General features: G+C 55.5%; 1 protein-coding gene across 2 annotated transcripts in view; it reads left to right on the top strand.

Moving 5' to 3' along the window:
- The first annotated feature begins 5,592 nt into the window (after window positions 1-5,592).
- The window catches only part of Bcas4 (breast carcinoma amplified sequence 4), a 53,293-nt gene continuing 46,582 nt past the window's right edge, over window positions 5,593-12,303 (top strand). For both annotated transcript variants that reach the window (XM_071608992.1, XM_071608991.1), the window contains exon 1: window positions 5,593-5,712. In XM_071608992.1, coding sequence (XP_071465093.1) covers window positions 5,623-5,712 — 90 coding nt within the window. In that variant the 5' untranslated portion in view covers window positions 5,593-5,622. The remainder of the gene's footprint in view (window positions 5,713-12,303) is intronic.

Raw genomic sequence — 12,303 nt, 5'->3', positions numbered from 1 at the left:
TCTTTCAGTAAACATCCTCATTCCCAGGTGCTTTTCAGCAGGTGTGTTATTTCATTGCCTGATGTTGAACTCTAAGACCATTCAAAAAAATCTGTGGTCATGGGAACCGCTGGACACAGGGCTTCCTTATCCCCGTAGGTTAAAAAACAAAAAAATGCTCTTATTTTTGCTAAATTTCATTTCGCTTGTTTTTGGCCACTGTTACAACCAGAGGCTCCTCCAGCTTTGTCACTGATATGACTGCAGGCTTCATATAGAGCAGTGCTCATTTATGAAGCACCCACTGTATACACTGTACTATATCATGTACGTAAAGACCAAAAAGGGCCGATTTTACTTGGGCATTTCTCTTCTTTAAAATGTTCTGACACATCTTGACATGACGCAGTGGAAAGGACCCTGGGTGCGAGCTGGGCCTCTCTGCTCAGCAGCCATGTGTGGGGGGCTGGGTCAGGCCCTGGGCCTTCCTGAGCCTCAGTTTCCCCAACTGTTAAGCCCACAATTGCTTTTTTGTGTCATTTTGAAATCCAGGAAATTCCAAGAAGCTTTAGGCGTGTGTGTGTGTGTGTGTGTGTGTGTGTGTGTGTGTGCTGAGGATTGAACCCAGGGGCCCTCTACCACTGACCCACACCCCCAGCCCTTTTTATTTTTTTATTTTGAGACAGGGTCTTGCTAAGTTCCTGAGGCTGGCCTCAAACCCATGATCCTCCTGCCTCAGCCTCCCAAGTCACTGGGATCATAGGTGTGCGTGTGCATGGCCGTGCTCAGCTGCCATTTCAGTAGAAGTACGCGGAGTTGAACTGGCCAGACGTTATTTAAGGACTTTCTTTAGCTCATTCAAGTGAAAGTTCACACGTTTTGCTGAGAAATTCTGTTCCATTTGGTCTGAGGGTGCGGCCCCAGCTGCCCTGGATCTGTGGCCTCGGCGCGGCTCCCGTGGGGTAGGAGCCTCGGGAGCGCTGAGTGCTGTCCCGAGCTGTGTCTGGCCTAGGGTGCTGGGTGAAGGGTGGCACCCACCCCACTTGGAGGCTGAGAGTGAGAGAAAGTTCATAGGGAGCACTGGTGGCCCGCCTCGCTGCCTGTCACCTTGGACACCAAACAACGTTCCTGGTCAGGTGGAGGCAGAAGCAGCGACCAGAGGCTCTCAGGGGCTGGAAGGGGGGGGCCTCCTTTGCCTCCAGATTCGGGCGCCTCCTCTCCAGCCGGCAGCTCTGCTCTGAAGGGAGGCCGACACTGCCTGCAGATGGAGGCCTGATCCTCGGCCTCCCACTAGAGGCCGCAGGACTCCGTGGGGTAGAGAAAGCCCTGCCACACGACCAGGGGCGGGGAGGAAGCTGACACTGCTTTGCCTGGCCATGAATAGTGACAATTTCACAATCATGACCTAAAATGTTCTTAAAAACCCAGTTTTTCTCTGTGCTCCTGCGGAAGTGGGTGTGTGACATTCCGTTGCTAGTGGGAAAACAGACACCAAATAGGACCGCACTTTGTGTTTTCGATATCCATGTTTACTGAGGACCTACTATGTGCCCAGGCAGCCTGCTGGACGAAGGATTCATTCTCTGTGCCCAGGAGTGCTGTGTCCTGGTGAACCCGACACTTAGCAGGTCTCTGAGGGCAAGCTGAAAGGGCTCACCTGTTTGGGGTCATGAAACAGCTGAGAAAGAGAAGCTTTGAAGGCCGGAGGGGGCAGGCCGAGAGGTCAGCTCAGGGGGAGGAGGTCCAGCCTAGGACGTCCAGGCAGGAGAGCCCTGGACAGAGATGTGGAGGCCGGCAGACACGGGGCCTCCAGAGTCACAAGCCTGGCTGCCTTCAGGAGCCAACACGCCCGTGGCAGGCCAGGCCTGGGGACTGGCCAATCAGGCAGCTCCTTAGGGGCCGAGCAGGGCCACGCTGGCCCTGGCTCCCAGGCCCTCCTCAAGAGAAGCCACAGAGCAGACCGCACACCTGGCGTGACGGCCCCGTATGGAGAGGTGCACGGACCCAAGCCCGTTGCCTCTGCTGGCCACTGGGCAGGGCCAGGGCCGGGTGGGCAGGCCAGTGCAGGGGAGCAGGGGGCAGGGGGTCTGCCCCAGGAGGCCAGCACCCAGCCCCAAAGGAAGGGCTGGCCTGCAGGCGGGGAGCCCCGAAAGTGCTGAGAGCCTGGGTCTGGGGTCAGGCGCCTGGGTTCAGACCCCGCCTCTCCCCTCTCAGTCTCTTCATCTGTGAAATGGGGTCATAGCCGGGCCCACCTCCTTACCGGGTGCGGTGGGACTCCATGACTAACCTGTGTCAGGAGCCGGGGTCTGGCTCAGTGGCCGAACCTTTGCTTAGCATGTGAGGAGGCCCTGGGCCTGAGAATCCCTCTCCCTCTCCTCTGCCTGTCTCTCTCTCTCTCTCCCTCCCCCTCCTTCTCTCTCCCTCCCCCTCCCTCTCTCTCCCTCTCCCTCTCCCCCTCCCTCTCTCTCCCTCTCTCTCACACACACACACACACACACACACACACACACACACACACACGCTCGCGCGCACTGGCACATGATTTGTGCCCAGGACACTTTAGCAAGGAAGGCTGCTGCAGAGGCCCCAGGCCTTAGAAAGGCCACTGTGGGGTCCCCACTGGCCCAGAGCGAGGCCAGCCTGAAGCAGCCTGGGACCAGGCAGCCTGGAATCCCCCCCCCCAAGATCTTTTAAGACTCCCTCAGCAGGGAGGCCAGCTCCAGACCACTTAAGTCGGTCTCCGGGTGGAGTCCCGCATCAGTATTTTCTAGAGACGTCCCAGGGGTTCCCAATGTCCCACAAGTCTGGGAACCGGGCTGGTCTAAAGCGGGGTGTGCCTGAGGCCTGGGCTGGGGAACTTTGAAACGACAGGAGAGGCCACCATCTTGCCTCTTGAGGTGAAGCCGGATGGGCGGGGGTGGAGGACGTGCCACCTGGGGCCCAGCTAAGGGCTGCAGCTCCCAGGGGCCCTTGGGGCCTGGCAGCCACCACCTCTTCATGCCCAGGCGGGGAGGGGCTGCCTGCACCCGCCCAGGCCTCTGGAGAAGGCTGCAGGAGCAGCAGCTCCGAGCCCCGCTTGGGCACCAGAGGGAGCTCGTGGGGACGCGCCAGGGCTCCCTCCCGGCAGCTGGTTCAAACTGGTTTGGACAGGGTGCGGCCTCGGCGGGCTGCATTCCAGGCCTCAGGCTCTCTGCCCTTCCCAGGGCCTCCCTGAGGGCCCCCCGGGACCAGGGCTGGACCAGGGGGCAGGGCCCTGGGGCAGGAGCCAAGCGCCCCTGAGGGCCTGGGGAGATCTTCAAACCCAACCCTCTGTGTTTAAGATCTTTTCTCGGCCTCCCAGGGGCCCTGTCAGATGCCAGCAGCAAGGTAGAGCCCCTGGGTGGGCTTGTCCTCAGAGGCTGGGGGATTGCAACCTAGAGGCCCAGCACCCCTTCTCCCCGGAAGCCCCCTCCCTTCAGAAAGTCTGGGGCAGGGCTCTGGGCCTTGGGTGTTTAGCAGAGTGTTTCTAAGGCACAACTGCACACTCACAAGCAAAGTGACTGTGGAGCCAGCCTGGCCCAGAGTGCAGATCCAGGGGCGCTGGGGAAGAGCCCGCCGTCTCCAGAACCCTCCCCCAGGGAAGGGGGCTGGGCAGTCAGTGCTGTTAACCAACATTCCAGGCTGTGGGGTTTGTTGGGTTTTTTTTAATGAGTCATTTTGGGCATTTGAAAAGGTTAAGTATCATAGCCAACATCAACTAAAGAGAAGAACATCACAAATATCATTGAAACCCCTCTGTTGTCCCTCCCTGTCCCCCCCACCCCAGCAACCACCTTCCTGGTGGGTGGGGGAGCATGGTTTCTGCTCCCTTTAGGCTCACGCTGCGCGTCACCTAAGCAACCTGTGGTGTGCTTGGGCATGACTTAAAAGCCACTCGGTGACGGCAGCTCCTCGCCCACTTACCATTTCGTTCCTGACATCTATCCGAGGGGCAGTTGTGACACTCAGCTCTACTTGGTTAATCTGGGCCAGTTCTGGGCTCTTGGGGAAGAGGTCCCAGCCAGGGGACGGGTGAGGGGCCAAGGTTGGTGCCTAGACCAGCGTGGGATGCCCGGAAGGTTGGCACACTGAGGGAAGTCATGCCGTGGCCAACGGCCAAGTGTGGGCTCAGCGAGTTCCCATAAACCCCTTTCCCTGAGCACCTGAGACCCAAGTCTTTGCCAAGAATTTTCTAGAAAATGACCGTGGGCTGAAGTCCTGAATGTACAGGCGGGATGTTGAGAAGTTAGCAGAGGGTGCGTTTGGAAGTAGGGATTGTAGAGGGGTGGCTGGGTGACCAGGGCGTGCTCAGACCCTCCCTGGGCTGCCTGACAGGATATGAATTCAGATGGAACCGAAACTGGCCGAGAGGCACCCTGTGTACTTATTTTCAACCCTAAGATCAACCCATTAAATAGAAACAAATTCTTTCTATCTGTGTATCTATCTGTCTTACCAGGGATTGAGCCAGAGGTGCCTACCCACTGAGCCACACCCCAGCCCTTTTTATTTTTTAAGTTGAGACAGAGGCTCCCTAAAGCTGCTTAGGGACCCACTAAGTGGCTGAGGCTGGTTTTGAACTTTGGAATCCTCCTGCCTTTGAGCCGCTGGGATTACAGGCATGCGCCACCCCATGCCCGGCCCAAATTGAATATTTTGAAAGAGGAGTCCTGCGAAAAATCAAGACTTCCCTGGCCCATGTACTTCCCTGTACTCCTGACTATTGGTTTGGGGTGTGGGGTAGCCCTCCTCCTTTAGCCCCAGGGTCTCTGAATGGCTTAGGAGCATCTCAGTGGTAGAGCTGTCCTAGTTTCAGTCCCTAGAACCACAAATAAATAAAGGCTGCCCGGAGGAGGAAGAGGAGGAGTTGGTCCTCCGTTACCCTTGGCTTTCCTAAAACCAGCTGCTTAATAGGATGGTCCTGGGGCCAGCAGCTTGGGGGCTTTAAAAGAAGGAGGCCCTAGGATAGCTCTGACACTGGGTGGACCCTGGAATCACCCGAGAAAACTTCTGATGAAGGGTTGGGGGGGGTGTTGGGTGGCAGAGCTGCTCTTCCAGTCCCGGCACCTCCTCTGGTCACCAAGTCCCACGCACAGGGGTTCTGACCTAATCTGCCGGGCGTGAGGTCTGGTTGGGGGCATTTAAAAGCTCGCGGTGGGTTTCCAACGCTGGGAACCACTGCCCTCCGGGGATTCCAACAGAAAGGTGTGGTCTTCGCCGTTGGTCCTCCTTCTCGACGTGGCTGTGTGTTGGAACCATCTGGTGACCTTCAGAAAATTCTGATTCTCGGGTCTCAACCGTAAAAGACTGTGTGGGGCCCGGGCCTCGGACGTTTCAAACGGGCCCAGGTGACTGCAATCTGCAAACGAGTTGGCCAGGTCCTGGTCCACCGGGTGGTGCAGGGGCGGCCGCAGTGCGCGCGGCGCACCACTGGGTGGCACTGCCCGCTCGGCCGGCGCCCGGGGAGCTGCGGGGAGCTGCGGGCCGCGGCCGGTGCGCACCTGCCCCGCCCCCCTCGGCCCGGCGGGCCGCGGGGCAGGCAGCGGGCCGGGGCGGGGCTCCGAGGCCCCGGCGCGGGATGGGCGCTCGGGCTCTCTGTGCCCGCCGGACCCCGTCGCCCTCCGGATGCTGCTAGTGGACGCCGACAGTCCGGAGCCCGTGCGCAGCGGGGCGCACGAGCTCGCGCTCTTCCTGACCCCCGAGCCCGGGGCCGAGGTAGGGGACCGGGGGTGGAGGACCATGCGGGAGTCACGGGTGGGGACCCGGGCCCTGAAACAGGTGGGAACCCGCGGTTCTCGCAGCATCCTCGCGCGCCCGAGGGCTGGGGGGCCAGGACCGCCGCCCTCTGGAGCGGGGGCTGCCGGGGGCGACCCTGAGATGACCGGCGGGTCTCAGCTCGTCCCCGCTGCTGCTGACCCGGGACCCCCGGTCGAGCGCGGTCGGGGCTGCTGCCCTTCGCCGGGCTGGCCCTGGGGACGCCCGACGGGCCCTGCCCCTGTCCAGCCCCGGCCTCCTCTGAGCGGTGCCAGAGCCCAGGAGCGGGAAGCCCCGAGGCCGCGGTCCGCTACGGTTGCTAGGAGCAAAATACCACGTCCCTCTCGGCACTTTCTATTTTAAACGCATAAATAAAAAGTACAGCTAAAACGAGGCTCCTGCCTCCTTCCGGCTGGAGCAGTCTGTTGATGGAGCTGGGAAAAGTTACCGAAGTCCACTAGCAGTTATTTAGGGCCAGAAAACCAGCCCGTTCTCTTTTTAAATCACAAAAGCAGCGCGGAAGCATTTAAAATAAAGGCCGGGCGTCGCCCTCTCATTTTCTTTCCCACTTCAGTTCCAGTTCGCAGAGAAAACCAGCACCAACAGTTGGTGCGCATCATTCCAACGCCTTTAGCGATGTGGGTACTTATATATCCGTATCTGTATTAGACGTGATGATACAGTGCTCCTCTGCAACTTGCTTTTCTTTACTCAAAATGGCATAGAAAGCCGCTGAGGCAGCTGCAGGCCTGTGATCCCAGCGACTTAGGCGGCTGAGGCAGGAGGATCTCAAGTTCAAGGCCAGCCTCAGCAACTTCTGGAAGCAACTTAGCAAAACCCTCAAAATTAAAAAAAAAGAAAAAAGAAAAAGAAAGAAAGAAAGATTTTTTTCCCCGAAGGGCTGAGGCTGTAGCTCAATGTCAAAGCACCCCAGGTTCAATCCCGAGTACCAAAAAGAAAAAGAAAAGAAAGAAAAAAAGTGCAGGGGATGGAAACATGGAGAGTGGCTGGCGAGGATAAGGTAAGGGGACGCTGTTCCTGGTGAAGAAAGTGTTGTGACATTAGCAGGGATGGGTGCAGAACTTTGTGAAGGAAACTGCTGGATCCTACACATTAAGCAGGTGAATTTGGGGGAATGTGAATAACTCAGTTTAGGAAGTAACATGCCAAGACAAAACAAAAAAGCACGACAAAACCAAAAAATGAGAGAGAGAGAGAGAGAGAGAGAAGAAAATAAATAAATAAAAGAAGTAGCATGCAACTCAGATGCTGTGGTTCATGCCTGAAATCCCTGCAACTTGGGATACTGAGCCAGGAGGACCGCAAATTCTAGACTGGCCTCACCAACTTTGCAAGACCCCAAATAAAATAAAAAGGACTGGGGAGGTAACTCAGTGGTACAGGGCCCCTGGGTTAAATGAGTGCATCCATAAGAACTATCCTGTAGAAATATGATTCCAACCACAAATGTGAGATATCTTTGTAATTTAAAGTGCCCCAAGAAGCACACACAGAAACACAGATGACATCATTTCACCATATTAAGTGTATCCAAAATATCATTTATCCAAAATAATGCAGATCCAAAATATTTCAATATGTAATAGGAATTATTTTTTTTTTTTTGAAAATTTTTAATATTTATTTTTTATTTATTTTATTTTTTTTTTTTGCGGACACAACATCTTTGTTTGTATGTGGTGCTGAGGATCGAACCTGGGCCGCACACATGCCAGGTGAGCACGCTACCGCTTGAGCCACATCCCCAGCCCAGGAATTATTAAAATAATGACATTTTACATTCTTTTCTCTTAACCAAGTTTTAGAAATCAGGCTTTTTTTAAAAAAATTTTATTTATTTATTTTTCAAATCAGGCTTTTTAAAGCCTGTCTCTGGGCCAGCCACATTTTAAATGCTCAGTAGTCCCTTGGGGTGGGTGGCTTCTGCATTAGAGAGTCTACATCATTATTTGACTTAGCATCCCACCATGAGATAAGCATTGTTTCTATGAGCACCTACTACGCGCCAGCAGCGTGCTGCTCTGCTTGTAGGTTGTGCCCTTGCACAGGGACTGACCTAGTGGCTGCGAAGTTCTTATGTAGATCTCATAGCTCAGCAACGGAGGCTTTCACTGAATGCGTGTCGGCTTGTGGATCCAGGATTTATGAACATCTGTAAGTGGCTCAAAGCTGCTGCCCTTTGCCAGACTGGACCCTGGAGGAGACCCAATCCCCTATCACATCTTGGTCTGGCGGCGCAGGGACAGGTGTCTGCAGTTTCCCCTTGGCTTCAGGGTTCTTATTTCTTTTCTTTTAAAAATATTTTTGTTGTTGCTGTAGATGGACACAATACCTTTGTTTTATTTATTTACTTTTATGTGGTGCTGGGGATCACCCAGTGCCTCACACGTGCTAGGCAAGCCCTCTGCCACTGAGCCACGTCCCCAGGCCCTGAGTGTGGGCGGCGAGAGTCCCTGTGCCCATTCAGGTCCGCTGTGGACAGTCTTCTGAAGAGACTGTGTGTATTGGCTGTTTTCTCCTCTGGGCTCCTTTACTCAGAACAGCTTTGCTTGGGCTCGTTTGTAAGGGACATAATGGAGAACCCCAACTCCCTGTAGCTCCGTGCGGCAATAAACCCACTTATCGCGCCTGCTGAAGTTTATTTACCAAAAGAAGCTGACTCCAGGCCGCGGCAGCCGCGCCAGGCCCTCCTTAGCGTTGATTCATTACAGGCCCCTGAGCTGCAGCTGGCAAATGAGCCAGGAAAGGGAAGTCTGCATCGGGAAGGGCCTGAGCAGCAGGTGGCCCTCGGGCAGCCCTTTCCCCAGGTCCCGTTGGCTCGTACAGGAAGCAGCATATTAATCCAGCCAGTGCCAGCCCCGCGGGTGTCCAGCTTCCTTGGTGAAATGGGGCCTGCCCTGTTCTGTGCAGGTCGGCCTGGAGCTGGAGAGGACAGAGCAGCCAGACCTGGGCCTGCCCGCCTGGCGGTCAGACAGCAGGCCAGGGACAGATAACACCCATTAGTTGTGATGAGTGCCCTGGAGACGCCCCAGGCTGGAGGGCGGCTCTGTGTGTCTGGAGTGGAGGCTGGGCAAGGCCTCTCTGAGAAGCTGTGTCTGGGCAGTAGCCCCCGGGATGTGCAGGGACCAGGGAGCCCGAGGTCCGGGAGGGGAGGAGGAGGGTAGTACCTACCTGCAGTCCTGGAGGGCTTCCCTGAGGCAGTGACATGTTAGGGTGAGCCCTGAAGCCTGAACAGGAGTTGGCCGGCTCCAGGAGAAAACTATCACAGGCAGCGGATCCATGTTGGAAGAGCCCTGCTGGGGGGGGGGGGGGGCAGGGTGTCGTTGGGGGTGGAGAGAAGCCCTGGTAGAAGGGGGCAGAGGGCGTGGTGGCTAGGCAGCAGGCAGAAGCGTACCATGCCTGCCCTTGTGTCTTAGCTTGTTCATCGCCGTGACCAAAGGACCTGGCGAGAACAGTTAGAGGAGGAGAAGTTACTTGGCACTCACCATCTCGGAGGTTCGGCCACGGCTGGCGACTGGAAGGGGGGCCGACCATCACGGTGGAAGGGCGTGGGCGGGAAAGCAGCTCAGGACAGGCCATCAGGAAGCAGAGAGCTCTGCCCACTAGGGACAAAATATAAACCCAAAGGCCCAACCCTAGGGACCTGTCTCCACCCGCAGAGTCACCACCGGTCAGCCCACGTCAGGGGACCCACGCACTGATGAGGACAAGGCTCTCCTAACCCTCAACTTCACCTCTAAACGTCCTTCACAGTCTCACCCATGAGCTTCTGGGCGGCTCCTCAGGCCACAGCAGCTTGGCACTGCCTTTCAGGACACAGGAGTGGACAGAGGAGCGCTGCAGGATGTCCTATGAGTTGCTTAGCACCTCGCTTTTGCTAGGGCTGGCCTTGAACTCGAGATCCTCCTGCCTCAGCCTCTGAGGATTCCAGGTGTGCGACACAACGCCCAGCTACCCAGGTTTCTTGAGTGGACATTTTTCTTGGGGCAAAAATGTGTTTCTCATTTATTTAGTTATTATTATTTATTTTAATGAAACGGTCTTTGCCACAGTCCCCCCTGGTCCCTGCCACTCCCTCACTAAAGCTGCTGTCGGTCACCATTTACCCTTGTGCTGGAACTTTTTGATTTTTCTGTCGTCAGAAGAGCAAAGGGAGAGATTGTTGGCTGAAACTGTGTATCTGGCAAAAGCAATTAAACACAGATTAGCCAGAAATGGCCTTGTGTGTTAAGAAAAACGAGGAAGAGGCTGTTTTTCCGTGGAATCTGAGAATATTCCCTGTGTCTGGCCTGCAGACACCGTGTGCCTACGTGAAACCACCCTGTGTGCCCCGTGACCTGCTCGTCCCTTTACATTCAAGTCTCAGGTGTTAAATTAGAAGTCCGTGGGTGGACCACAGGGCGCAGTCTGTCTCAGGGATGTAGTTCTGTATTAATTTATGCTTCAGATTTTCAGAAAACCTGCTGTGTTCTGGGTTCTGGGCAAGCCAGTGGCACACAATGGTGCCGTCCTCAAGACTGGCATCGTGGTCTGGTCTGGGAGATGCGTGGACAGTAAAGATGGAAGGGAAGACGGTGGCCGTGCTGTAGACGTGGGTTCCACGTCTGCAGGTTTAGCCACCTGGGGATCAAAAATGTTGGGGGAAAATGTGCAAAAAATAGAATAATAAAAATGATGCAGATATTCAAAGACCTAGTACAGGCTGGGGATGTGGCTCGGCGGTAGGTGCTTGCCAAGCGCACACAGACCTGGGTTCATCCCCAGCGAAACTAAAGCGGCAAAAGAGGCAAACAGCATCACAGCGAGTTACATAGCAATGAATTTGCATTTGAGCAACAGGAATCATCAGAGATGACCTAAAATACACAGGAGGGAGGGGATTGAACTCAGTCCCTTCACACATGCTGGACAAGTGCTTTCCCACTGAGGTGCATCCCCAGCCCTTTTTTAAATTATTATTAATATTTTTTCTTTAGTTGCAGATGAACACAATGACTTTATTTTATTTATTTATTTATTTATATGTGGTGCTGAGGATCGAACCCAGGGCCTCACACGTGCGAGGCAGGCGCTCTGCCACTGAGCCCCAGCCCTCCCCAGCCCTTTTTAAAAATTATATTGTGAGACAGCGTCTTGCGAAGTTACCCAGGCTGATCTTGAACTCTCCCCAATCGCTGGGGTTACAGGTTTGAGCCACTGCATGTCTACAGGAGGATGTGCCTAGGATCTGTGCAGAGCTACACCCTTCTATGCAACAACCTGAGCATCCTCAGGTTTTGGTATCTGAAGGGGTCCTGGAACCAATTCCCTCACAGATACTGAGGAAGGGCTGTGACAAAATGGTGACAGAGGCCCCACGGGAGGTACCTAAGGGCCACGGTGGAGGCCTAGTGTCTAGAGGATGGCAAACACTGTCTCGCCCGTACATAGCTGTGGGGGATAGACACCCAGAGGGTTGCGTGGTGGACCTCAGGTGGGGCAGTGGGAAGTGGGCAGGGCCCAGCCAGGCCGGGGGCCTTGGGGAGGAGTGTGGATTCTGCTCTTGGGTCATGGATCAAAGCCCTGAGCTGGGTGTGAGCAGGTGCAGGCCGGGGTCAGGGCCTGGGACTTCTGGCTGTAGGACTGAGACCACCCCCAAGGCTGGAGTGGCTGCCAGGAGACCAGAGCTGGCTGCTGAGGCCCCAGGTACAGGAGGACAGTGCCCACCAGGCCCCTGGCTCAGAGACTTCTGGGGCATGAGAAGCCAAGGCCACAGTGGGCGCTTGGAGAGGGCCCACCCCCTTGAAAGGGAGTTCCTGGCTGGGATCCACGCGACCAGCAGTCAGCTGTCCTTAGCCCCCTGACAGGGCCTTCCCCAAGATACCTTCTTCCTGGCTGGCGACCCTCAGCCCCAAGGCAGGAGCGTTAGAAAGAAACAGCTTCCCAAAGATTGGAAACAGCCCTATGCCCGTGAGCATGGCTGGTCCCCAGTGGACACAGTGGACACCTTGCTGCCCCGAGACGCTGCCCACCTCGGTGTGTGCATGTGCGACCACCTTCTGGAAATCCAAGCAGAAGGCAGAGACTCCACAATCGATGCATCTGTAAAGCGGACACTCCGTGAAGCCTGTCGCTGGGGGCGGGTCCAGCCGGGTTGAGGGCCCTGGGCAGGTCCTGGTTCCTAAACTTTGTGGACATTGTCATGTTTGGAGAATCTTCACAAGAAGTTCTGATGCGTTGGAGCTGGGTCGTGGCTCAGTGGTGGAGCACTTGCCTGGCAGGGTGAGGCACTGGGTTCGATCCCCAGAACGTGATTGTAGACGGCTGGTGTGAGTTCGGGAATAAAGAGTTGCTGTTTGAATCTACAAGCTGTGTGGTGGCTCGTGATTGTGTGCCCAGCCAGACTGTGGCATTTGTGTGCCCAGCCAGACCTCAGGGCCGACAAACTTCAAACCTTTAGTCAACCATTTTTTCCAGTTTGCCTGAGAAATTTCTAGGGATAGGCAGCTTGAAACAAAAACAAGATAAATCAAAACAATAACACATTGTTTT

This window comes from Marmota flaviventris, chromosome 2 (genome assembly GCF_047511675.1).
Source record: "Marmota flaviventris isolate mMarFla1 chromosome 2, mMarFla1.hap1, whole genome shotgun sequence".
NCBI classification, from domain to species: Eukaryota; Metazoa; Chordata; class Mammalia; order Rodentia; family Sciuridae; genus Marmota; species Marmota flaviventris.
The sequence above is the reverse complement of the archived record's forward strand: the minus strand, read 5'-3'. Positions and strand labels throughout refer to the sequence as shown.